The sequence below is a fragment of the Salmo salar genome, chromosome 13, assembly GCF_965601325.2.
Source record: "Salmo salar chromosome 13, fSalSal1, whole genome shotgun sequence".
NCBI classification, from domain to species: Eukaryota; Metazoa; Chordata; class Actinopteri; order Salmoniformes; family Salmonidae; genus Salmo; species Salmo salar.
The window spans coordinates 107,901,741-107,927,179 of record NC_138303.1 but is presented as its reverse complement, the minus strand read 5'-3'; the positions used below and the strand labels follow the sequence as shown (position 1 = coordinate 107,927,179).

The following is a 25,439-nucleotide window of genomic DNA, read 5'->3' as shown; positions in this document are numbered from 1 at the left end:
TGTTATTTTATTATTCTACAATGTAGTAAAATAGTAAAAGTAAAGAAAAACCCTTGAATGAGTAGGTGTGTCTAAACTTTTGACTGGCACTGTATGTAAAATGTGATTTCAGGTTTGTAAAAATGTCTTTTTTTTGGTTGCTTTGTCATTATGGGGTATTGTCTGTAGAATGATGAGGAAAAACAACTATTTAATCAATTTTAGAATAAGGCAGTAATCAGGAAAAAGTCCAGGGGTTCTGAATACTTTCCAAATGCACTGCGTCACTAAAATCTAAAGCGCCAGAACAGCTGTTCGGTGAGTGTGTGTCGTTCCACTCCATGGCCCTGTGCCCAAACTGTCTGCCTACACACAGGATCAATTATGAAATCATACTGGCACTGATTAACCTACCACACCCCACCACACTACAGCCAGCCTGCAGCCGACCGTGTGTGTCACACTGATATCACACACAGAGAGATAGGGCTCTGGTCTAAAGTAGTGCACTATATAGGGAATAGGGTTCCATAGGGCTCTGGTCTAAAGTAGTGCACTATATAGGGCTCTGGTTGAAAGTCCTATGGAACCCTATTCCCTATATTGTGCACTACTTTGGACCAGAGCTCTATATAGGGAAAAGTGTACCATTCCTGAGACACACCTAGACTAGGTAGCCTAGCGGTTATAGTGTTGGGCCAGTAACCGAAAGGTAACGACAAGGTAAAAATCTGTCGTTCTGCCCCTGAACAAGGAAGTTAACCCACTGTTCCCCGGTAGGCCGTCATTGTAAATAAGAATTTGTTCTTAACTGACTTGCCTAGTTAAATCAAGGTAAAAAACTGAAATAAAAGACTAGACCATAGAGCCAGGTTATACATTAACCAGCAGAGGGTGCAGGAGGGCCATAGATAAAACATCATACAGCTAATGGGTAAGACTGCTTCAGGAAGTAAAAAAAAAAACATGACCCTTTAGGAGGCACACCTTACCCTGGAACAGCTGTGAATAACTGAAAACGGGATGATATACATTTCCAGATTTTTATTTAACCTTTATCCTGATAAATAACTCAACTCGGACTGACGTGTTTCCATACCTCTCCGTTTCCCCTGTCTTGTGCACCGTGAGCGGTTTGAGAATAGCTGCACCCTGAGATAGACACCTGTTAATGTTCAGCTAAAGGTATGTATCCTGGGCCACGGTATATACACTACACTACCAGGAGTATGTGGACACCTGCTCGTCAAACATCTCATTCCAAAATCATGGCCATTAATATGGAGTTGGTCTCCCCTTTGCTGTTATAACAGCCTCCAGTCTTCTGGGAAGGCTTTCTACTAGATGTTGGAACATTGCTACTAGGACTTGCTTCCTTCCAGCCACAAGAGCATTAGTGAGGTCGGGCACTGATGTTGGGCGATTAGGCCTGGCACGCAGTCGGCGTTCCAATTCATCCCAAAGGTGTTCGATGGGGTTGAGGTCAGGGCTCTGTGCAGGCCAGTCAAGTTCTTCCACACCAATCGACAAACCATTTCTGTATGGACCTAGCTTTGTGCACAGGGCATTGTCATACTGAAAACAGGAAAGGGCCTTCCCCAAAACAGTTGCCACAAAGTTGGAAGCACAGAATTGTCTACAATGTCATTGTATGCTGTAGCATTAAGATTTTCCTTCACTGGAACTAAGGGGCCTGGCCCGAATCACAAAAAACAGCCTCACACCATTATTCCTCCACCAAACTTTACAGTTGACACTATGCATTGGGGCAGGTAGCGTACTCCTGGCATCAACCGAACCCTGATTCCTCCATCGGACTGCCAGATGGTGAAGCGTGATTCATCACTCCAGCCAACGCTTGAAATTGTGCATGGTGATCTTAGGCTTGTGTGCAGTAGCTCAGCCATGGAAACCCATTTCATGAAGCTCCCGACAAACAGTTCTTGTGCTGACGTTGCTTCCAGAGGCAGTTTGGAACACAGTAGTGAGTGTTGCAACCGAGGACAGACGATTTTAATGCGCTTCAGCACTCGGCGGTCCTGTTCTGTGAGCTTGTGTGGCCTACCACTTCACGGCTGAGCTGTTGTTGCTCCTAGATGTTTCTACTTCACAATAACAGCACTTACAGTTGACCAGAAATTTGATAAACTGACTTGTTGGAAAGGTGGCATCCTATGACGGTGCCACATTTAAAGTCAGAGCTCTTCAGTAAGGCCATTCTACTGCCAATGTTTTGTCTATGGAGGTTACATGGCTGTGTGCTCGATTTTATACACCTGTCAGCAACAGGTGTGGCTGAAATAGACATATCCACTAATTTGAAGGGGTGTCCACATACTGCTGGATATATAATCTAAATGCTATAGAGCAGGGTGTGCACACACACAAACACAAACACACGTTTCTATAGCAGGACTCAGACATTTGACTGGACACTAGGAATGTGAGACGGGAGAGAGTGCAGTCGGGTGAAGGGTTGTTTTCATTAAGGCACACCATAGCACAACCTTTTTTTTTGTTTTAAACATTGTGTAATGAAAAACGAAAAAGGAGCCTTTGCTATTGGACATGTTCAGATGGTACCTCCCTGTTTCGGACTGTTTTCTTCCATTGCGTATCCTAATGAACAAAGCACAGGTGAATCTTCTTCTGGGAACGGACATACCTGCATCTCAGGTGTAATTCTTAGCAGGGATGTACCTGTGTCTGTGTGCGTTGTGGCTGGTGAGAGACATGCCGTGATGGTCTGAGAGAGCCAACTGGGAGCTGTAACGTCTCGCTTCCTCTGGTTTCTTAACTGAAACAGAAGAAATAAAATATATCAAGTTACATCACATGATCTACAGCACGCGCCAACGGGCAGCAGGCTCCGAGGGGCAGCAGGCTCCGAGGGGAGTTGGTCGGGTAGTGACGGTGAAAGTGGAACAGACGAATCAGAGGTATCACACATTCGGTTAACAGCAGCTTCGTGTGTCAGTGAGGTTGCTGGGAGTGCAGTTAAGCTGTATATAATTTCCTTTCCAAGATGAGGGGGACGTGAAGTGGATAGCAGTACAGAAGTAAAAATACTTTAAAGTACTACTTTTGTCATTTTTGGGGGTATCTGTATTTTAATTTATATTTTTGACAACATTTACTTCACTACATTCCTAAAGAAAATGATGTACTTTTTACACCATACATTTTCTCTGACATCCAAAAGTACTTCTCACATTTTAAATGCTTAGCAGGACTGAAAATGGTTCAATTCACGCACTTATCAAGAGAACATCCCTGGTCATCCCTACTGCCTCTGATCTGGCAACTCTAAACACAAATGCTTGGTTTGTAAATTATGTTGGAGTGTGCCCGTGGTGATCTGTAACTGTAAAAACACAAACAATTCTACCATCTGGTTTCCTTAATATAAGGAATTTGAAATAATTTACTTTTCATTTTACATTTTTGCAATTACATTTCATTTTGATACTTAAGTCTATTTAAAACCAAATACTTTTAGACTTTTACTGAAGTAGTATTTTACTGGGTGACTTTCACTTGAGTAATTTCCTATTAAAAAGGTATCTTTACTTTCACTCAAGTAAGACAATTGGGTACTTTTTCCACCACTGGTGGATAGTCAGCTCTGGCTTTAAGATACATGACTCATAACGAATCTACATTCAACGGCACATTTTCCTCTTTCGCTGTGGAATTTGAAACACCTTGTGTGTAACGAACATGCAGTTTTTGTATTCTAAAGATTAAAAAGGACTGGCTTGAATGATATGCTACCTTGTCTGTAGTCAGTGTCGGAGGATGCAACAGAGGGGCTCTCACTGGACGAGCTGTAGTCACTGTGGTACCTCCGATGGGAGTGGAGAGGATCTGAAAGATAGACATTAAAATCAGAGTTATTATAATGAAAGCTACGATCCCTTATTGATGGCACATGTTAAATCCACTTCAAAATCAGTGTAGATGAAGAGACAGGTTAAAGAAGGATTTTTAAGCCTTGAGACAATTGAGACATGGATTGTGCATGTGTGCCATTCAGAGGGTGAATGGGCAAGACAAAAGATTTAATGGGGCAAGCCGAAAGTGCCTTTGAACGGGGTATGGTAGTAGGTACCAGGCGCACCAGTTTGAGTGTGTCAAGAACTGCAAAGCTGCTGGGTTTTCATGCTCAACAGTTTCCAGTGTATCAAGAATGATCCACTACCCAAAGGACATCCAGCCAATTTGACAACTGTGGGAAGCACTGGAGTCAATTTGCTTCCTGATAGAACGCTTTTGAGAACTTGTAGAGTCCATGCCCTGACAAATGAAGGCTGTTTTGAGGGCAAAAATAGGGTGGTGTTCCTAATGTTTTGTAGACTCAGTGAATTTTCATGAGAGAACAGTCACTGCATCATAGTCAAGTTTTGCTTTCACAGCTCCAACACATCTGTAGACACAGCATCACTGTTATGGCTATACAATCATCCAAAGTAGGTTTTTCATTTTGACACAGAAAAACTAGTTTGATCCAAGATGCCATATTTTATGTCACGACCAAATACATTTTAATTAATTAATTTTAAGAGGATTTGACTGATTAGCAGTGAAGACGTTCTAACTCAGGGGAAATGGAGTCCACACGTGGTGGTGAGAATGAGGCTCTGGTTAAAAGTAGTACACTATGTAGGGAATAGGGTTCCATAGGGCTCTGGTTAAAAGTAGTACACTATGTAGGGAATAGGTTTCCATAGGGCTCTGGTCTAAAGTAGTGCACTATATATGGAATAGGGTTCCATAGGGCTCTGGTCTAAAGTAGTGCACTATATAGGGAATAGGGTTCTATAGGGCTCTGGTCTAAAGTAGTGCACTATATAGGGAATAGGTTTCCATAGGGCTCTGGTCTAAAGTAGTACACTATGTAGGGAATAGGTTTCCATAGGGCTCTGGTCTAAAGTAGTGCACTATATATGGAATAGGGTTCCATAGGGCTCTGGTCTAAAGTAGCGCACTATATAGGGAATAGGGTTCTATAGGCTCTGGTCTAAAGTAGTGCACTATATATAGGGAATAGGGTTCTATAGGTCTCTGGTCTAAAGTAGTGCACTATATAGGGAATAGGGTTCTATAGGGCTCTGGTCTAAAGTAGTGCACTATATAGGGAATAGGGTTCCATCTGGGACACAGCCTGAGAACTCAGAGCAGCGGTTCCTTTTCAACTGCTGGGGGAATTTGATTCTCCAAAATCGTTTGTGAACAAACACATTAAACCTGTTGAGACAACAGTAAGAAATACAAATAACTCATGCCAGGCAAGTAAACAAACATGGAAAGATGTCATGAAAAGTCTCTATAATCAGATAGAAAATATCATAAATAATAGGTGAAGCCAGCTAGCTTTACGCTGCAAAGTGTTGTGAATATTCCTCTAGTTTTAACAGCCTCAGGCAGGGAAAGAGGCAGGGCTGTGTGTGAGGAGCACTGACTAGATGGATTAGAGGCAGGGTTGGCTGGCTGTGTGAGAGGAGATCTGACTAGATGGATTAGAGGCAGGGTTGGCTGGCTGTGTGAGAGGAGATCTGACTAGATGGATTAGAGGCAGGGTTGGCTGGCTGTGTGAGAGGAGATCTGCCTAGATGGATTAGAGGCAGGGTTGGCTGGCTGTGTGAGAGGAGATCTGACTAGATGGATTAGAGGCAGGGTTGGCTGGCTGTGTGAGAGGAGATCTGACTAGATGGATTAGAGGCAGGGTTGGCTGGCTGTGTGAGGAGATCTGACTAGATGGATTAGAGGCAGGGTTGGCTGGCTGTGTGAGGAGATCTGACTAGATGGATTAGAGGCAGGGTTGGCTGGCTGTGTGAGGAGATCTGACTAGATGGATTAGAGGCAGGGTTGGCTGGCTGTGTGAGAGGAGATCTGACTAGATGGATTAGAGTCAGGGTTGGCTGGCTGTGTGAGAGGAGATCTGACTAGATGGATTAGAGTCAGGGTTGGCTGGCTGTGTGAGAGGAGATCTGACTAGATGGATTAGAGGCAGGGTTGGCTGGCTGTGTGAGAGGAGATCTGACTAGATGGATTAGAGGCAGGGTTGGCTGGCTGTGTGAGGAGATCTGACTAGATGGATTAGAGGCAGGGTTGGCTGGCTGTGTGAGGAGATCTGACTAGATGGATTAGAGGCAGGGTTGGCTGGCTGTGTGAGGAGATCTGACTAGATGGATTAGAGGCAGGGTTGGCTGGCTGTGTGAGAGGAGATCTGACTAGATGGATTAGAGGCAGGGTTGGCTGGCTGTGTGAGAGGAGATCTGACTAGATGGATTAGAGGCAGGGTTGGCTGGCTGAGTGAGGAGATCTGACTAGATGGATTAGAGGCAGGGTTGGCTGGCTGTGTGAGAGGAGATCTGACTAGATGGATTAGAGGCAGGGTTGGCTGGCTGTGTGAGAGGAGATCTGACTAGATTGATTAGAGGCAGGGTTGGCTGGCTGTGTGAGAGGAGATCTGACTAGATGGATTAGAGGCAGGGTTGGCTGGCTGTGTGAGAGGAGATCTGACTAGATGGATTAGAGGCAGGGTTGGCTGGCTGTGTGAGAGGAGATCTGACTAGATGGATTAGAGGCAGGGTTGGCTGGCTGTGTGAGAGGATATCTGACTAGATGGATTAGAGGCAGGGTTGGCTGGCTGTGTGAGAGGAGTTCTGACTAGATGGATTAGAGGCAGGGTTGGCTGGCTGTGTGAGAGGAGATCTGACTAGATGGATTAGAGGCAGGGTTGGCTGGCTGTGTGAGAGGAGATCTGACTAGATGGATTAGAGGCAGGGTTGGCTGGCTGTGTGAGAGGAGATCTGACTAGATGGATTAGAGGCAGGGTTGGCTGGCTGTGTGAGAGGAGATCTGACTAGATGGATTAGAGGCAGGGTTGGCTGGCTGTGTGAGAGGAGATCTGACTAGATGGATTAGAGGCAGGGTTGGCTGGCTGTGTGAGAGGAGATCTGACTAGATGGATTAGAGGCAGGGTTGGCTGGCTGTGTGAGAGGAGATATGACTAGATGGATTAGAGGCAGGGTTGGCTGGGTGTGTGAGAGGAGATCTGACTAGATGGATTAGAGGCAGGGTTGGCTGGCTGTGTGAGGAGATCTGACTAGATGGATTAGAGGCAGGGTTGGCTGGCTGTGTGAGGAGATCTGACTAGATGGATTAGAGGCAGGGTTGGCTGGCTGTGTGAGGAGATCTGACTAGATGGATTAGAGGCAGGGTTGGCTGGCTGTGTGAGAGGAGATCTGACTAGATGGATTAGAGTCAGGGTTGGCTGGCTGTGTGAGAGGAGATCTGACTAGATGGATTAGAGTCAGGGTTGGCTGGGTGTGTGAGAGGAGATCTGACTAGACTCCATGGGTGAGTCAGAACTCTTCAATGAGACAATGCTAAAATATCAATCCATTGGTGAGTCAGTGCCATATTTTCCATTTGTGACAAAATCAAAATGAAAGAAAAGTGATCTTGCAAATTCATCAGGCTACGGGTGTAAAAGAGGCTTTTTAGTAGTGCTGTCTTTATTTTATTACTTAATGTTAATACCGTCTTTGGTGCGCTTATCAATGCACAACCACAAGTTTAAAATGCATTCTGTCATTCCAAAATGCGGACTGTGATATATTTGAACATTACTATTTTATAAACACAAATAAATATTTGATTAATAAAATATTTAACCTCCAAGTGGTACGCTACAAAGCAGGTTCAATGAGTTAGCCATCTAACTTTGATAAAGAACCAGAAATCACCATTAGCTTTCTTAATCAATCAGAAAAACAAACTTAGATGCGTTTTTGGTTGAGTCATTTGAAGCGCATCTTTAAAAAAAAAATTGATAGATAGATAGATAGATCTATCAGAATATTTAGGTAAGTTAGCTAGCTAACTGATTGAACCTGCTTTGTTGTATAACTCTCTACTGTGGTAAAACCCATGACGTCAGTCCAACATACCTTCAAGTGTTTACAAAACCAGAAAGTCCTGCTCACTCCATGCTACTGTACATACTTTAAAAACGCAACATTCTTCAGAGATTTCTCATGTGGGGGTAAAAAAAACAACACTTCTCAGTCGAGTAGGTTTCTGGCCTATTTGGTGTCTTATGTAAACAATGAGCTGAGCAGAGCAGAACAGTAAGACACTTAGAGCAACAGGGATATTGCTGCTGAGTGAGTAGGCCACGATCTACCGGTTCACCTATTGACGAAAAAAATAGTTCCTTCCACTGCGACTCCAGATCTCAGAGAATAAAGCAGATTCACACTGACCCTGACTTACGTCTGTCCCATTGGGAATAAAGATGATTAAGTAAGTAAGTAAAAGTTGTAAATAAATCTGACATTGGCTGTGAAGACCTTTCTAAATGCTACAGGGCGGGGTCAAGTGGTGATGGTTTTTTGTAGGCCTACAGCCAATCAAATGATTGAAGGGACATCTCCCTTTCATGGACACAATTGTAAGCTGAATATATTTTCAGCGTGTGTGTGTGTGTGTGTGTGTGTGTGTGTGTGTGTGTGTGTGTGTGTGTGTGTGTGCGCGTACATACATTTCCGACAGTAAAGGTACGTCAAATGGAGATTGTCATTCTGCCCACCAGCAGCAGCTCTGAGGCCATAGCCTAGTGAGTGACGCACTGACTGAGCCAAATGACTCATGAGACAGTGGAAACTTCAATCAAAAGATGTGTGTGTGTGTGTGTGTGTGTGTGTGTGTGTGTGTGTGTGTGTGTGTGGGGAGGCTGGTTTAGTCTACAGCAGTACCAACACGTCTGACCCCATCCCGTTTACACACGTCTGACCCCATCCCGTTTACACACGTCTGACCCCATCCCGTTTACACACGTCTGACCCCATCCCGTTTACACACGTCTGTCCCCATCCCGTTTACACACGTCTGTCCCCATCCCGTTTACACACGTCTGTCCCCATCCCGTTTACACACGTCTGTCCCCATCCCGTTTACACACGTCTGTCCCCATCCCGTTTACACACGTCTGTCCCCATCCCGTTTACACACGTCTGTCCCCATCCCGTTTACACACGTCTGTCCCCATCCCGTTTACACACGTCTGTCCCCATCCCGTTTACACACGTCTGTCCCCATCCCGTTTACACACGTCTGTCCCCATCCCGTTTACACACGTCTGTCCCCATCCCGTTTACACACGTCTGTCCCCATCCCGTTTACACACGTCTGTCCCCATCCCGTTTACACACGTCTGTCCCCATCCCGTTTACACACGTCTGTCCCCATCCCGTTTACACACGTCTGTCCCCATCCCGTTTACACACGTCTGTCCCCATCCCGTTTACACACGTCTGTCCCCATCCCGTTTACACACGTCTGTCCCCATCCCGTTTACACACGTCTGTCCCCATCCCGTTTACACACGTCTGTCCCCATCCCGTTTACACACGTCTGTCCCCATCCCGTTTACACACGTCTGTCCCCATCCCGTTTACACACGTCTGTCCCCATCCCGTTTACACACGTCTGTCCCCATCCCGTTTACACACGTCTGTCCCCATCCCGTTTACACACGTCTGTCCCCATCCCGTTTACACACGTCTGTCCCCATCCCGTTAACACACGTCTGTCCCCATCCCGTTAACACACGTCTGTCCCCATCCCGTTAACACACGTCTGTCCCCATCCCGTTAACACACGTCTGTCCCCATCCCGTTAACACACGTCTGTCCCCATCCTGTTAACACACGTCTGTCCCCATCCTGTTAACACACGTCTGACCCCATCCTGTTTAACATGACTTGTCTTTATTTGCGGCCCCGTTGCTCCACCAACACTGATAAGGTTCAGTGCCGTGACCACTCTCTTAACCTGTTGGGGCTAGGGGGCAGTATTGACACAGCCGGATAAAAACGTACCCGATTTAATCTGGTTACTACTCCTGCCCAGTAACTAGAATATGCATATAATTATTGGCTTTGGATAGAAAACACCCTAAAGTTTCTAAAACTGTTTGAATGGTGTCTGTGAGTATAACAGAACTCATATGGCAGGCCAAAACCTGAGAAGATTCCATGCAGGAAGTGGCCTGTCTGACAAGATGTGTTTCATCTAGGCTCTTTTTATTGAAGACTGAGGATCTTTGCTGTAACGTGACACTTCCTACAGCTCCCATAGGCTCTCAGGAAAAAGCTGAACGTTATCGAGGCAGGCTCTGGCTGAAACACTTTATCGCGTTTGGCAAGTGGCCGCTCAGAGTACTGTGGGCTTAGGCGCGTGCCCGAGTCGACCGAATGCTTTATTTTTTTTCGTCTGTTTACCTAAATGCAGATTCCCGGTCGGAATATTATCGCTTTTTTATGAGAAAAATGGCATAAAAATGTATTTTAAACAGCGGTTGACATGCTTCGAAGTACGGTAATGGAATATTTAGAATTTTTTTGTCACGAATTGCGCCATGCTCGTAACCCTTATTTACCCTTTCGGATAGTGTCTTGAACGCACGAACAAAACGCCGCTGTTTGGATATAACGATGGATTATTTTGGACCAAACCAACATTTGTTATTGAAGTAGAAGTCCTGGGAGTGCATTCTGACGAAGACAGCAAAGGTAATAACATTTTTCTTATAGTAAATCTGACTTTGATGAGTGCTAAACTTGCTGGGTGTCTAAATAGCTAGCCCTGTGATGCCGGGCTATCTACTGAGAATATTGCAAAATGTGCTTTCACCGAAAAGCTATTTTAAAATCGGACATATCGAGTGCATAGAGGAGTTCTGTATCTATAATTCTTAAAATAATTGTTATGCTTTTTGTGAACGTTTATCGTGAGTAATTGAGTAAATTCACCGGCAGTGTTCGGTGGGAATGCTAGTCACATGCTAGTCACATGCTAATGTAAAAGCAGGTTTTTGATATAAATATGAACTTGATTGAATGTATGTATTGTATAACATAATGTCCTAGGGTTGTCATCTGATGAAGATCAAAGGTTAGTGCTACATTTAGCTGTGGTTTGGGTTTATGTGACATTATATGCTAGCTTGAAAAATGGGTGTCTGGTTATTTCTGGCTGGGTACGCTGCTGACATAATCTAATGTTTTGCTTTCGTTGTAAAGCCTTTTTGAAATCGGACAGTGTGGTTAGATTAACGAGAGTCTTATCTTTAAAATGGTGTAAAATAGTCATATGTTTGAAAAATTGAAGGTTTTGCATTTCTAAGGTTTTTGAATAACGCGCCACGGGATTGCACTGGCTGTTACGTAGGTGGGACGATTTGGTGCCACCTAGCCCAGAGAGGTTAACGGTTGTGGTACTGAAAAGGGAAGGGGATCATTAGTAGTCTCCATCACGTCGATGAAGAGATAACTTGTTGTATCATACAGACTCAGTGTAACGCAGGTTGTGAAGGTGCCGTCCGTCCATCTGAATACACCCTTGTACATGGTTTTGTTATTTTAATCCTTCACTATGACCTCTGTTCTGAGAGCTGGTGGGAGCGGGCCATTTGAAATGCTTTGCCGTCCGACATACACCTTCAGTTCAGAGGCTATACACTCTTCACCCTGTTTACCTCCCATTCAGCTGAGTTTCCTAGTCTAAACTAGAGCAAAACGTGCATTTACTTGCCTGATCTCAGCTATCTGCCTAGACACGTCTGTGTGGTAATATAGCCCAGCCGCGGTAATACAGCCCTGCCGCGGTAATACAGCCCTGCCGCGGTAATACAGCCCTGCCGCGGTAATACAGCCCTGCCGCGGTAATACAGCCCTGCCGCGGTAATATAGCCCAGCCGCGGTAATATAGCCCAGCCGCGGTAATATAGCCCTGCCGCGGTAATATAGCCCAACCGCGCTAATATAGCCCAACCGCGCTAATATAGCCCAACCGCGCGCCCCGCGGTATCTAACTATAAAGAAGAGAGGGTGTGGACAGTGGTTTAAAGGGATGGCCTCCTGATAATGATTTTCAAATGGGAGCTCTATTACTTTTAACCAACCATTAACCTTGAATTTAATTCAGACAACAACAAAAAAGTCTGTTTTCACCATTAGACTAACAGCTCTGCTGAGAGAGAGCGAGAGGAGCAGACCAGCAGTAAAGGTGACATGATTCTTCATGCAGTCAGAGTAGCCAGAAAGACTCCCAGAGTACAAGACACACATCTGTATTCTACACAGGTGCTTCCTGCTGCCTCCTCTCACAGTCTGCTGTCAACAAATCAAAACAGAGCCACTGACTCTTCTCTGGGAGAGAAACGGTAACGTGGTAAGGCCATCCAGCCCTGTACTGCTGTAGCCATCGTCACACAGACTGTGGGAGGGTGGCAGTCAAGGCCAAGACAGAGGATAAAGAGCCGAGGAGGGCCAGGCTCAAACACACAGACACACCCCCAGCTAATCTGGAATGAACATCTCAGCACATTCCCCACGCCAACACACTCCGCAGAGGGAAGGGAGGAAGGAGAACAGGGCAGAGTGGGAAAGAGAGAGACTGTGTGTGTGTGTGTGTGTGTGTGTGTGTGTGTGTGTGTGTGTGTGTGTGTGTGTGTGTGTGTGTGTGTGTGTGTGTGAAGATGAATAGTTTACTTTGAAGATCTAATCCTCCCAGTGAATCATTTGATAATTGATTCATTAATTTTTTGTCTTTCTATTTTATAACTGTTTGGATTTTCTGCTTCCAAGGCAATAATCACTAGGAGAAAGAGAAGGAAAGGCCCCACTATGTTAATCTGAGTCACACTAGGGGAAAGAGAAGGAAAGGCCCCACTATGTTAATCTGAGTCACACTAGGGGAAAGAGAAGGAAAGGCCCCACTATGTTAATCTGAGTCACACTAGGGGAAAGAGAAGGAAAGGCCCCACTATGTTTATCTATGTCACACTAGGGGAAAGAGAAGGAAAGGCCCCACTATGTTTATCTGAGTCACACTAGGGGAAAGAGAAGGAAAGGCCCCACTATGTTTATCTGAGTCACACTAGGGGAAAGAGAAGGAAAGGCCCCACTATGTTAATCTGAGTCACACTAGGGGAAAGAGAAGGAAAGGCCCCACTATGTTTATCTGAGTCACACTAGGGGAAAGAGAAGGAAAGGCCCCACTATGTTAATCTGAGTCACACTAGGGGAAAGAGAAGGAAAGGCCCCACTATGTTTATCTGAGTCACACTAGGGGAAAGAGAAGGAAAGGCCCCACTATGTTTATCTGAGTCACACTAGGGGAAAGAGAAGGAAAGGCCCCACTATGTTAATCTGAGTCACACTAGGGGAAAGAGAAGGAAAGGCCCCACTATGTTTATCTGAGTCACACTAGGGGAAAGAGAAGGAAAGGCCCCACTATGTTAATCTGAGTCACACTAGGGGAAAGAGAAGGAAAGGCCCCACTATGTTTATCTGAGTCACACTAGGGGAAAGAGAAGGAAAGGCCCCACTATGTTAATCTGAGTCACACTAGGGGAAAGAGAAGGAAAGGCCCCACTATGTTTATCTGAGTCACACTAGGGGAAAGAGAAGGAAAGGCCCCACTATGTTTATCTGAGTCACACTAGGGGAAAGAGAAGGAAAGGCCCCACTATGTTAATCTGAGTCACACTAGGGGAAAGAGAAGGAAAGGCCCCACTATGTTAATCTGAGTCACACTAGGGGAAAGAGAAGGAAAGGCTCCACTATGTTTATCTGAGTCACACTAGGGGAAAGAGAAGGAAAGGCTTCGCTGTGTTTATCTATGTCACACTAGGGAAGAGACTAGGGAAATTCCACTGCAATTTGTGTCATAAATGTTATCGACACAAAAAGATTCCACAGTGTTTCCATCAGAGTGGTAGTGATTCAAATATATGGTATGACTTTATTCATTATAACTGGTTGTTTTTCCTCTCAGCCTGTCAATCAAGCCAGAATGATTCAACATTCTGAACACTCTTAGAGCCTCTTCACAGGAACTACACCTTCCCTAAAAATACTGTCTGCTAAACATATTACTGGAATGTAAACTAGCGGACTTGCTACGTCTCAACCAGTACCTCCAGAGGCAGCGCTCGATACCCGCGCTGATAGTTACACCCCCCCCCCCCCCCGGAAGCACGGCGGTGTAAACAGAATTGTCTCATCAAGCCAACATCGCTACAGAATAAATGGTCATAGTAGAGCCATGTTTTTGAAACAGCTGAATGTATACACTTGTTTTGAGTTTTTACCTGAAATTGCAGTAACAGCCTGTTGTTACATTCTGAGATTGTCGCAGTAGCATCTGGTTGCACTGAGCCACGTAAAACTATGGAAGTAAAAGTGGTGATTGGGGGGGATTGTTTTCCTGGGGTCCCAGAGCTGAGGTAGTAGGCTGACCTAACTAACTGCAGCTGTAGTATATAATGTAGTAATACATTATATGGGCTATGATGGAACCAGATTACTTTTCTAAATCTGATCATACGGTTTATAAATAAACTCCTGGCCCTAGGGACGATCAAAACAAACCCTTTACACAGACAATGAGACAACTGCGATCGGACAAAAACAAAAAAAAAGAGGGCTGAACTGGCTGTATGCAGGGTTGCATCGTGAAGGCCTTTGCATCTGTAATTTAAAAATACTCACAGTATGTCATCACTATGGTATTGATTGATTCATTTCAGTTGATCGTCTTGGATTAAAAAGGTGTAGGTAGCCTAACCACCTGAAGTTTGAATATAAACCAAATTCTATCAGTCACATTTTCTCAGAAGACAAATAAAATGGGCCTATTTTAGGTTATAAAGACATAGCTTTCCCCTGGACCAGATGGGATCAGTAGGCTGCTCTAGGCTACCTGCAGCTGTGGTTGTTATCAGTAGGCTGCTCTAGGCTACCTGTGGTTGTCATCAGTAGTTTGCTCTAGGCTACCTGTGGTTGTTATCAGTAGGCTGCTCTAGGCTACCTGTGGTTGTCATCAGTAGGCTGCTCTAGGCTACCTGTGGTTGTCATCAGTAGGCTGCTCTAGGCTACCTGTGGTTGTCATCAGTAGGCTGCTCTAGGCTACCTGCACCTGTGGTTGGTATCAGTAGGCTGCTCTAGGCTACCTGCACCTGTGGTTGGTATCAGTAGGCTGCTCTAGGCTACCTGCACCTGTGGTTGGTATCAGTAGGCTGCTCTAGGCTACCTGCACCTGTGGTTGTTATCAGTAGGCTGCTCTAGGCTACCTGCAGCTGTGGTTGTTATCAGTAGGCTGCTCTAGGCTACCTGCAGCTGTGGTTGTTATCAGAAGGGCTACCTGCAGCTGTGGCAAATCATGAGGCATTTTATAAAAATAAAAATAAATACAATGGTGGTGGTATGGGCTTCCATATAAAATAGCTAATTGCAGTGAATTCACGTATACCCACATTCAATCGCAACTTGCTTTTGCCACAATTGAAGGCTTTTGTCTTGAAGCCAAAACCAAAGTTCTAAAACCCCCCCCCGATGACTCCTTGCTGTCCCCAGTCCACCTGGTCATGCTGCTGCTCCACTTTCAACTGTTCTGCCTGCGGCTATGGAACCATGACCTGTTCACTGGACGTGCTACCTTGTCCCAGACCTGCTGTTTTGGACTCTCTCTACAGTACCTGCTGTCTGTAACTCTGAATGATCGGCTATGAAAAGCCAACTGACATTTACTCCTGATGTGCTGACCTGTTGTACCCTCCTACCACCACTGATTATTATTATCTGACCCTGCTGGTCTCTTCAGAGACGTTCGAACGGGTTCAAGTCCGGGCTTTGGCTGGGACACTCAAGGACATTCAGAGACTAGTCCCGAAGCCACTCCTGCATCGTCTTAGCTCTATGCTTAGGGTCCTTCTGTTGGAAGGTGAACCTTCACCCCAGTCTGAGGTCCCAATTGCTCTAGAGCAGGTTTTCATCAAGGATCTCTTTACTTTGCTCCGTTCATATTTTCCTTGCTCCTGACTAGTCTCCCAGTCCCTGCTGCAGAAAAACCTTCCCACAGCATGATACTGCCACCACCATTCTTCACCGTAGGGATGGTGCCACGTTTCCTTCAGATGTGATGCTTGGCATTCAGGCCAAAGAGTTCAATCATGGTTTCATCAGACCAGAGAATCTTGTTTCTCATGGTCAGAGTCTTTAGGTGCCTTTTGGCAAACTTCAAGCGGGCTGTCATGTGCCTTTTACTGAGGAGCAGCTTCTGTCTGGCCACTTTACCATAAAGGCCTGATTGGTGGAGTGCTGCAGAGATGGTTGTCTTTCTGGAAGGTTCTCCCAACTCTGGAGCTCTGTCAGAGTGACCATTGGGTTCTCGGTCACCTCCCTGATCAAGGCCCTTCTCTCCCGATTGCTCAGTTTGGCCGAGTGGTCAGCTCTAGGAAGAGTCTTGGTAGTTCCAAACTGCATCCATTTAAGAATGGAGGCCACTGTGTTCTTGGGGACCTTCAATGCTGCAGTAATTTTTTGGTGCCATTCCCCAGAACTGTGCCTCGACAAAATCCTGTCTCGGTGCTTTACGGACAATTGCGTCGACCTCATGGCTTGGGTTTTGCTCTGACATGCACTGTCAACTGTGGGACCTTATATAGACAGGTGTATGCGCGCCTTTCCAAATCATGGCCAGGTGGACTCCAATCAAGTTGTAGAAACATCAAGGATGATCAATGGAAACAGGATGCACCTGAGCTCAATTTTTAGTCTCATAGCAAAGGGTCTGAATACTTGTGTAGATTGCTGAGGATTTAGCATTTTAATTTAATCAATTTTAGAATAAGGCTGTAACGTAACAAAATGTGGAAAAAGTAAAGTGGTCTGAGTACTTTCCGAAGGCACTGTATATTTTACTTGCTATATTGTATTTACTTCGCCACCATGGCCTTTTTTGCCTTTACCTTCCTTATCTCGCCTCATTTGCTCACTTTGTATATAGACTTATTTTTCTACTATATTATTGACTGTATGTTTGTTTTACTCCATGTGTAACTCTGTGTTGTTGTATGTGTCAAACTGCTTTGCTTTATCTTGGCCAGGTCGCAATTGTAAATGAGAACTTGTTCTCAACTTGCCTACCTGGTTAAATCAAGGTGAAATAAAAAAAATTAAAAGGATAGAGATCAGTCCTTTCGGAAGCCCAGATAATTTACTCATAAATCCCATCATTGGATGGGGTTCGGTAGTTGGGTTTAGAGGTCGACCGATTAATCGGAATGGCCGATTAATTAGGGCCGATTTCAAGTTCTCATAACAATCGGTAATCAGTATTTTTGGCCACCGATTTGCCGATTTAAAAAAAATATATATATATATATTTTTTAACTAGGCAAGTCAGTTAAGAACACATTCTTATTTTCAATGACGGCCTAGGAACGGTGGGTTAACTGCCTTGTTCAGCGCTCTAACCACCTGCTTTACATTGTACTCCACGAGGAGCCTGCCTGTTACGCGAATGCAGTAAGAAGCCAAGGTAAGTTGCTAGCTAGCATTAAACTTATCTTATAAAAAACAATCAATCATAATCAATACTTAACTACACATGGTTGATGATATTACTAGTTTATCTAGCCTGTCCTGTGTTGCATATAATCGATGCGGTGCGCATTCGCGAAAAAGGACTGTCGTTGCTCCAACGTGTACCTAACCATAAACATCAATGTCTTTCTTAAAATTAATACACAAATATATATTTTTAAACCTGCATATTTAGTTAATATTGCCTGCTAACATGAATTTCTTTTAACTAGGGAAAATGTGTCACTTCTGCAACAGTCAGGGTATATGCAGCAGTTTGGGCCACCTGGCTCATTGCGAACTGTGTGAAGACTATTTCTTCCTAACAAAGACAGCCAACTTCGCCAAACGGGGGATGATTTAACAAAAGCGCATTTGCGAAAAAAGCACAATCGTTGCACGACTGTACCTAACCATAAACATCAATGCCTTTCTTAAAATCAATACACAGAAGTATATATTTTTAAACCTGCATATTTAGCGAAAAGAAATCCAGGTTAGCAGGCAATATTAACCAGGTGAAATTGTGTCAGTTCTCTTGCGTTCATTGCATGCAACAGAAAGGGCCACCTGGCTCGTTGCGAACTAATTTGCCAGAATTTTATGTAATTATGACATAAAATTGAAGGTTGTGCAATGTAACAGGAATATTTAGACTTAGGGATGCCATCCGTTAGATAAAATATTGAACGGTTCCGTATTTCACTGAAAAAAGAAAAAGTTTTGTTTTCGAGATGATAGTTTCCGGATTCAACCATATTAATGACCTAAGACTTGTATTTCTGTGTTTATTATATTATAATTAAGTCTTTGATTTGATATTTGATAGAGCAGTCTGACTGAGCGGTGGTAGGCACCAGCAGGCTCGTAAGCATTCATTCAAACAGCACTTTCGTGCGTTTTGCCAGCAGCCCTTTGCAATTCTTCAAGCATTGCGCTGTTTATGACTTCAAGCCTATCAACTCCCAAAATTAGGCTGGTGTAACCGATGTGAAATGGCTAGCTGGTTAGCCGGGTGCGCGCTAATAGCGTTTCAAACGTCACTCGCTCAGACTTGGGAGTAGTTGTTCCTCTTGCTCTGCATGGGTAACGCTACTTCGAGGGTGGCTGTTGTCGATGTGTTCCTGGTTTGAGCCCAGGTAGGAGCAAGGAGAGGGACGGAAGCTATACTGTTACACTGGCAATACTAAAGTGCCTATATTATATTAGGGACATATCAATGAAGACCACCTCTTCCAGGGCAATAGGAGACACCATATTTCTCTTTACTCAGGGGGCAGAAGAATCATGTCTAAACCAATTTAGGATGGGGCGAAACGCTAGTGCCTGGAAATACAATTTAAAGTTTGGTACGTGATAGTCCTTCTACGTCTTTCACTCTTAGTACATTTTTGTTATTTTATCCGGGATCGTTAACCTTGCCATATACATGTTGAATCCACACTAGGAATCTTATCATTTTTTACATTTTACATTTTAGTCATTTAGCAGACGCTCTTATCCAGAGCGACTTACAGTAGTGAGTGCATACATTTCATTTCATGCATTTTCTTTTTGTACTGGCCCCCCGTGGGAATCGAACCCACAACCCTGGCTTTGCACATACCATGCTGGCGTTGCAAACCAACTGAGCCACAGGGAAGATAAAAAATTACAAGTGAATGCTGTGGTTTAGAGTCCCCGGGAACACCAGCTCCATCGGTTTCACATATTTGGTTGTATGTTTTGTCGTCATTTGACAACAAAATGTTTTTATAGCTTTAAATTTAGACTGTCAGTTATTGCATCAAGAAATTAGTCTATACATTTGAGTGGTTATATTTCTCCAGCCCCCATCCCTGAGCTACTGTTGCCCATATTTGATCTATCCCATAGTCATAACACCTGACAAATCAAGGGCTTGATGGTTTGTTAACAACTAGTAGTCAAATCAGGTGTGCTATTGTTGGGATAGATCCAAATGTGTGTGTTCTGCCATTTCAGTTGATGAAGAAATCAAACCTATCACATTCATAGATGCAGCTCTGGATGCCAGGACTGACAAGACAGTTCAACACAATGACATGATAAATGGGGCGGCAGGTAGCCTAGTGGTTGGATGCCAGGACTGACAGACAGTTCAACACAATGACATGATAAATGTTCTACAAATTGTGAAGCTATAACTTACAGTTCAGTGTACTCAAATGACAACACAAAAAGGTTGTGCTGCTACTCCATTGTATAACTAGCTATACTTTGTTAGAAATGGAGGTTTGATAGTTGCACTAGGCTCATTAGACTTGACACATAAGGCATTGAACAGTATAACCGATAAGCTTCAAGTATGAATGGGTGTGTCAGCGACTGAAGTGACCATTGAACTGCAAAAAATATCCCAGATTGTAGCTAGCTGTTGACAGTCCTTTGGGCTAACGTTAACTACCTAACTCAGAACGGATCAAGAGTGCAAAGTCAAGAAACGTTATAGTTAGCCCACATCAAACGACATTTGAAACGATTATATCAACAGCTGTGTCAACTCGTGATGTTGACATATCTAAATACTAACCATCTAATCCATTCATGCCATCACATCAGCAACATCATGACGGCAAACAACTTGACCATCAAGTAAACAGAGAACCACGGGGTAAACTTTCGTTTCTTACAATACAAGAAATGTTAGCTAGTTCGTCAACTGTGGCTCGTTAAAGCCTAACATTACAGTAGTTCGCAAAAAAAAAAATACAATGTTTGGCTTTCTTTATTGTCATGCAAATACGACAAAACTCTTCCGAATTCAGTTATTATGGTTTAACAGCAATGTTTACTTCACCGTAAACTCGGTTTTAGCTGATGAAGCAAATTCACACTAGGTATATTACTGTAGGTAGCATGCTATGCTAATGCTAGCGCAATACAACTGAGCTGAGTGAAGTTAACATGGTTGCTAGCTGTTATATCGAGCTCTTTCTCGTCAACAGAGCGCTGCATTTCACAGACGAACACGTTGTTTACTTATCCCAATAGCCAAAAGGGGGAACCATGGGAAGCATTGAACTACAGAAATTCTGCCATGGCACTGTATACATTTTGACAATAGGTACCTGCCGGTTAAAGCAACTGGGATATAATTCCATTTAATGAGGTCGGATTTAATTTATTTGAGCGTTCTGTTAAAGTTTCTGGCAATGGTTTTATCTAAGGAAGGAAATATATCTACTCAAGCATTTAAAATGGGAAAGGATTGTGATTCCATGAGTAGAGATGGAGTCCTCCATCAGGGTCTTGAAAGGCAGTAAGACAGATTTGGTTAGATTTATTTAATAACTTGAGATGAAGCTGAATGCATCTATGATATTCAAAGCGTTTGGTAGCGATTGAGATGCATTATAGTAAAATATTGTCTGCATATGAGATGAAGAGATCAGTAGATTTTTAGGGAAATTGGTATTATTTCCTTCGATTGGCGAATTGCCAATCGGATAATAAAATGGATAATAAAATAGAAGTTGAAATTAGATCGCCTTGTCTGCTGCTTCTAGTGACTCTGAACAGAGCAGAGATTGCCTGTTATGGCTGAGGGTATATAACAATTCCAAAGATTTTAATGAGATAGTTCACAAGCATTTCGCTTAACCCGCATTTCGCTTAACCCGCAATAACATCAGCCAAATGTGTATCCAACCAATAAAACTTGCTAAAAGGAAAAATCAGTCAATTGAAATGAATTAATTCGGCCCGAAATCTATGGATTTCACATGACCGGGAATACAGATATGCATCTGTTGGTCACAGACACCTTTAGAAAAGGTAGAGGCATGGATCAGAAAACCAGGCAGTATCTGGTGTGACCACCATTTGCCTCATGCAGCGCGACATCTCCTTTACATTAGGTGGATCAGGCTGTTGATTGTGGCATGTGGAATGTTGTCCCAATCCTCTTCAATGGCTGTGCGAAGTAGCTGGATATTAGCGGTAACTGGAACACACCGTCGTACACGTCAATCCAAAGCATCCAAATCATGCTCAATGGGTGACATGTCTGGTCAGTATGCAGGCCATGGATGAACTGGGACATTTTCTACTTCCCGGAATTGTGTACAGATCCTTGCGACATGGGGCTGTGCATTATCATTATGAAACGTGACGGCGGCGGCTGAATGGCAAGGCAATGGGCCTCAGGAGCTCATCATGGTATCTCTGTGCATTCAAATTGCCATCGACAAAATGCAATTATGTTTGTTGTCCGTATGTTATGCCTGCCCATACCTTAACCACACCACCACGGGGCACTCTGTTAACAACGTTGACGTCTGCCATCTGACCAGTGGCCATCGAACGTGAGCATTTGCCCACAAGTCAGTTACGACGCCAAACTGCAGTCAGGTCAAGACCCTGGTGAGGATGACGAGCACGCAGATGAGCTTCTGAGATGATCCCGCAGGTGAAGAAGCCGGATGTGGAGGTCCTGGGCTGGCATTTGCGCGTGGTCTGCAGTTTTAAGGCCGGATGGACGTACTGCCAAATTCTCTAAAATGACGTTGGAGTCGGCTTATGGTAGAGAAATTAACATTAAATTCTCTGGTAACAGTTCTGTTGGACATTCCTGCAGTCAGCATGCCAACTGCACGTTCCCTCAAAACTTGAGACATCTGTGGCATTGTGTTGACAAAACTGAACATTTTAGAATGGCCTTTAAATTGTCCCCAGTACAAGGTGCACCTGTGTAATAATCATGCTGTTTAATCAGCTGCATGATATGGATTATCTTGGCAAAGGAGAAATGCTCACTAACAGGGATGTAAACATATTTGTGCATTTGAGAGGAAAGCTTTATGTGCGTATGGAACATTTCTGGGACCTTTTATTTCAGCTCATGAAACACAGGACCAACACTTTACATGTTGCATATATATTTTTGTTCAGTATAATAAGGTGACGAGGCATCATATTGTGTTGGCTTTCTGCCATGTTTGAGAAGTCCAAGCTCTTTGGAGGAGTTCTTTGGATAATTTCCTTGCGTTTTTTTCTCCTCTCCGTTCTCAGCCCGTCTGCTCCTCCCCCATCTCCTTCCGGGCAGACCGGCCCGTTGCCCTAGCAACTCCAGACTCCACACAGACAGTGTGTACACATGCTGCTCCAGAGCCTGTACTGTTCTTCCTTCATACAAGCATGAGTCAAAACTTTGTTCACTTGCACAATATCGGTCATCCACAAAATGTTCACATTCGCTTGTAAATGTCCAAACTCACCAAAAATGAAATTCAATATGTATATGTACCTTTATGAGCTGGATTGCCTGTCTTTGCAATTTGTTTATTTTCCTTTGTGCTCATTAGCATTTAGCTAGCAGCCTCCATGGAAATTCTCTACAAAGTGCTAATTTTGTTAGCGTTCTGGTAGACGGCCAATGGGTATTTTTGCGTTTTTTGGCACCCCCTTGTGTACTAAGCCGGTAATACTGTAAATCCTGGGATGAGAGAAGGACTGTAGGATGATATGAACATCTGGATCCCGCCCAACCATAACAATTACCATGGGAAAAAAAATGGCTTTAGTCTAACTCGATGGATGGCAAATTCTGCTCTCTGTCTTATCAATAAACTAAGTCCTGTCTTGACTTCGGAAAGAGCTACCTGGTCTGGAACGAGCATTTGTTGAGAACACTAACGCAGTTAACAACATTTCCAACTCTGACATCTTTAATTGTGATTTATTCAACCCAGATGCAAATGCAGTTGCATTAGTTTTAATAAAACATTTGGGGGGGATAATCTTTATTGATCATTATGAATTTATTTCAAAATTTAAAATCACAGAAATGTAGGATTTTGTAGTAATGAAACGTTGAAACGCCATCTTGTGGATGTTTTAGTACATTCTAAGATTTGAAGTTGGCAAAACCGGTTTTTAGAAATTGCATGGTGGTCAGACAAGCTCATACAGTGCCTTCGGAAACTATTCAGACCCCTTGAATTTTTCCACATTTTGTTATGCTACAGCCTTATTCTAAAATGGATTAAATACAAATAAAATCCTCATGAATCTACACACAATACCCCATAATGACAAAGTGAAAATAGGTTTAGACATTTTTGCAAATGTATTACAAATAAATTTAAAAAATGAAATAGCACATTTACACAAGTATTAAGACCCTTTGCTATTAGACTCGAAAAATTTAGCTCAGGTGCATCTTGTTTCCATTGATCATCCTTGAGATGTTTCTACAACTTGGAGTCCACCTGTGGTAGATTCAATTGATTGGACATGATTTGGAAAGGCATACACCAGTCTACATAAGATCTATATAAGCAAAAACCAAGCCATGAGGTCGAAGGAATTCTCCGTTGTGCTCCGAGACAGGATTGTGTTGAGGCACAGATCTGGGGAAGGGTACCCAAAAATTACTGCAACATTGAAAGTCCAAGAACACAGTGGCCTCCATCATTCTTAAATGGAAGAAGTTTGGAACCAGCAAGAATCTTCTTAAAAAACTGGCCACCCGGCCAAACTGAGCAATCAGGGGAGAAGGGCCTTGGTCAGGGAGAGGACCAAGAACCCAGCCAGAGCCCGGACTTGAACCTGATCAAACATCTCTGAAGACGCTCCCCATCCAACCTGACAGAGCTTGAGAGGATTTGCAGAGAAGAATGTGAGAAACTCCCCAAATGCAGGTGTGCCAAGCTTGTAGCGTCATACCTAAGAAGGCTCGAGGCTGTAATTGCTGCCAAAAGTGCTTCAACAAAGTACTGAGTAAAGGGTCTGAATAATTATATACATGTATTTCATTAAAAAAACAAAAAACATTTGGGATATTTTGTGTAGATTGATGAGGAACATTTTAAAAAAAATCAATTTTAGAATAAGGCTGTAACCTAACAAAATACGGAAAAAGTCAAGTGGTCTGAATACTTTCAGAAGGCACTTTATTTTTATGAATGAAAAGACAATAGATTGTGTAGATAGTTTGAATTCAATTTGTGAGAATGACTTATGCCTGTTTGAGTAGAAAGTGTACACTTCTGCTTTAGGATTATGTGCTCACCGGGCATCAATGAGGTTGTAATCAGAGTATATGCTGGAGAGCTTTGGTTGTGTGTGGATTGTAGTCTCGCATGTCCAAAATGACATTCATGTCAGTCACAATAACCAAATGGGAATTAAGTTAATGCTAATGATATGCTGTTCAGAGAAAAACAAATAGGATATTATGAATTTGGAGCACACACACACACACACGAATAAAATGTCATTTTCTTTCTATTTTGGATACATTAAGGGAAGTGATTCTCCCTTCTTGGTCTTCGCCTTTACTCAAGATGGTGATTGAGTTTCTTATGTATCATTATGAATACACTTAGTTTTGTTTGGGGCTGATGAAAAAGCAGACAGTTTGTACAAATGGTTCTCTATTCAATGTGTATCCTTTTGGAACAGGTGTGTTTCTTGGAGCATGGCTATATCAATATGGTTTCTTGCTAGGATATCAAAGACAGCTGGAAGGTTTAATAGGACTATTAAGGCCTTTCAAATTCCAAGAGAGAATAGCTAGCGTTGACATTGTTAAAAAATATGTTATTAATAATATTCTCAAAGAAGTCTTGAGCTGCTTTGGCAGAAGAGAACGTGTGTGTTGTATTCTGGAAGGTGAAGAAGAGTTTTGCCGGGTGGATGAAGTCCTATCTCAGATTTAGCCTACATAGCTTGGATCTCACTTCATTGTAGGTTTCCCTGTTTTAGCAGTCAGTACTCTGGGTAGATGCTGATCTTACATTTACATTTTAGTCATTTAGCAGACGCTCTTATCCAGAGCGACTTACAGTAGTGAATACATACATTTCATACATTTTTTTCTCCTTACTGGTCCCCCGTGGGAATCGAACCCACAACCCTGGCGTTGCAAACACCATGCTCTACCAACTGAGCTACACGGGACTACATCTTCTTCTCTACATTAGGTCAGAGCCCTCCCCGATTCCGCTGCAAGGCGAACAATTTGTCCTTTGACTTCTGTGGATTCGTACAATCATA

At 43.5% G+C, this 25,439-nt stretch overlaps 1 protein-coding gene across 8 annotated transcripts in view; it reads right to left on the bottom strand.

Annotated features, from left to right (window-relative positions):
• Window positions 1–25,439, bottom strand: part of ptpn13 (protein tyrosine phosphatase non-receptor type 13) — a 149,944-nt gene that overhangs the window by 59,407 nt on the left and 65,098 nt on the right. For all 8 annotated transcript variants that reach the window (XM_082960578.1, XM_082960577.1, XM_082960585.1 and 5 more), the window contains 2 exons: window positions 3,754–3,846; window positions 2,680–2,776 (listed from right to left, as the gene is read on the bottom strand). In XM_082960578.1, coding sequence (XP_082816704.1) covers window positions 2,680–2,776; window positions 3,754–3,846 — 190 coding nt within the window. The remainder of the gene's footprint in view (window positions 1–2,679; window positions 2,777–3,753; window positions 3,847–25,439) is intronic.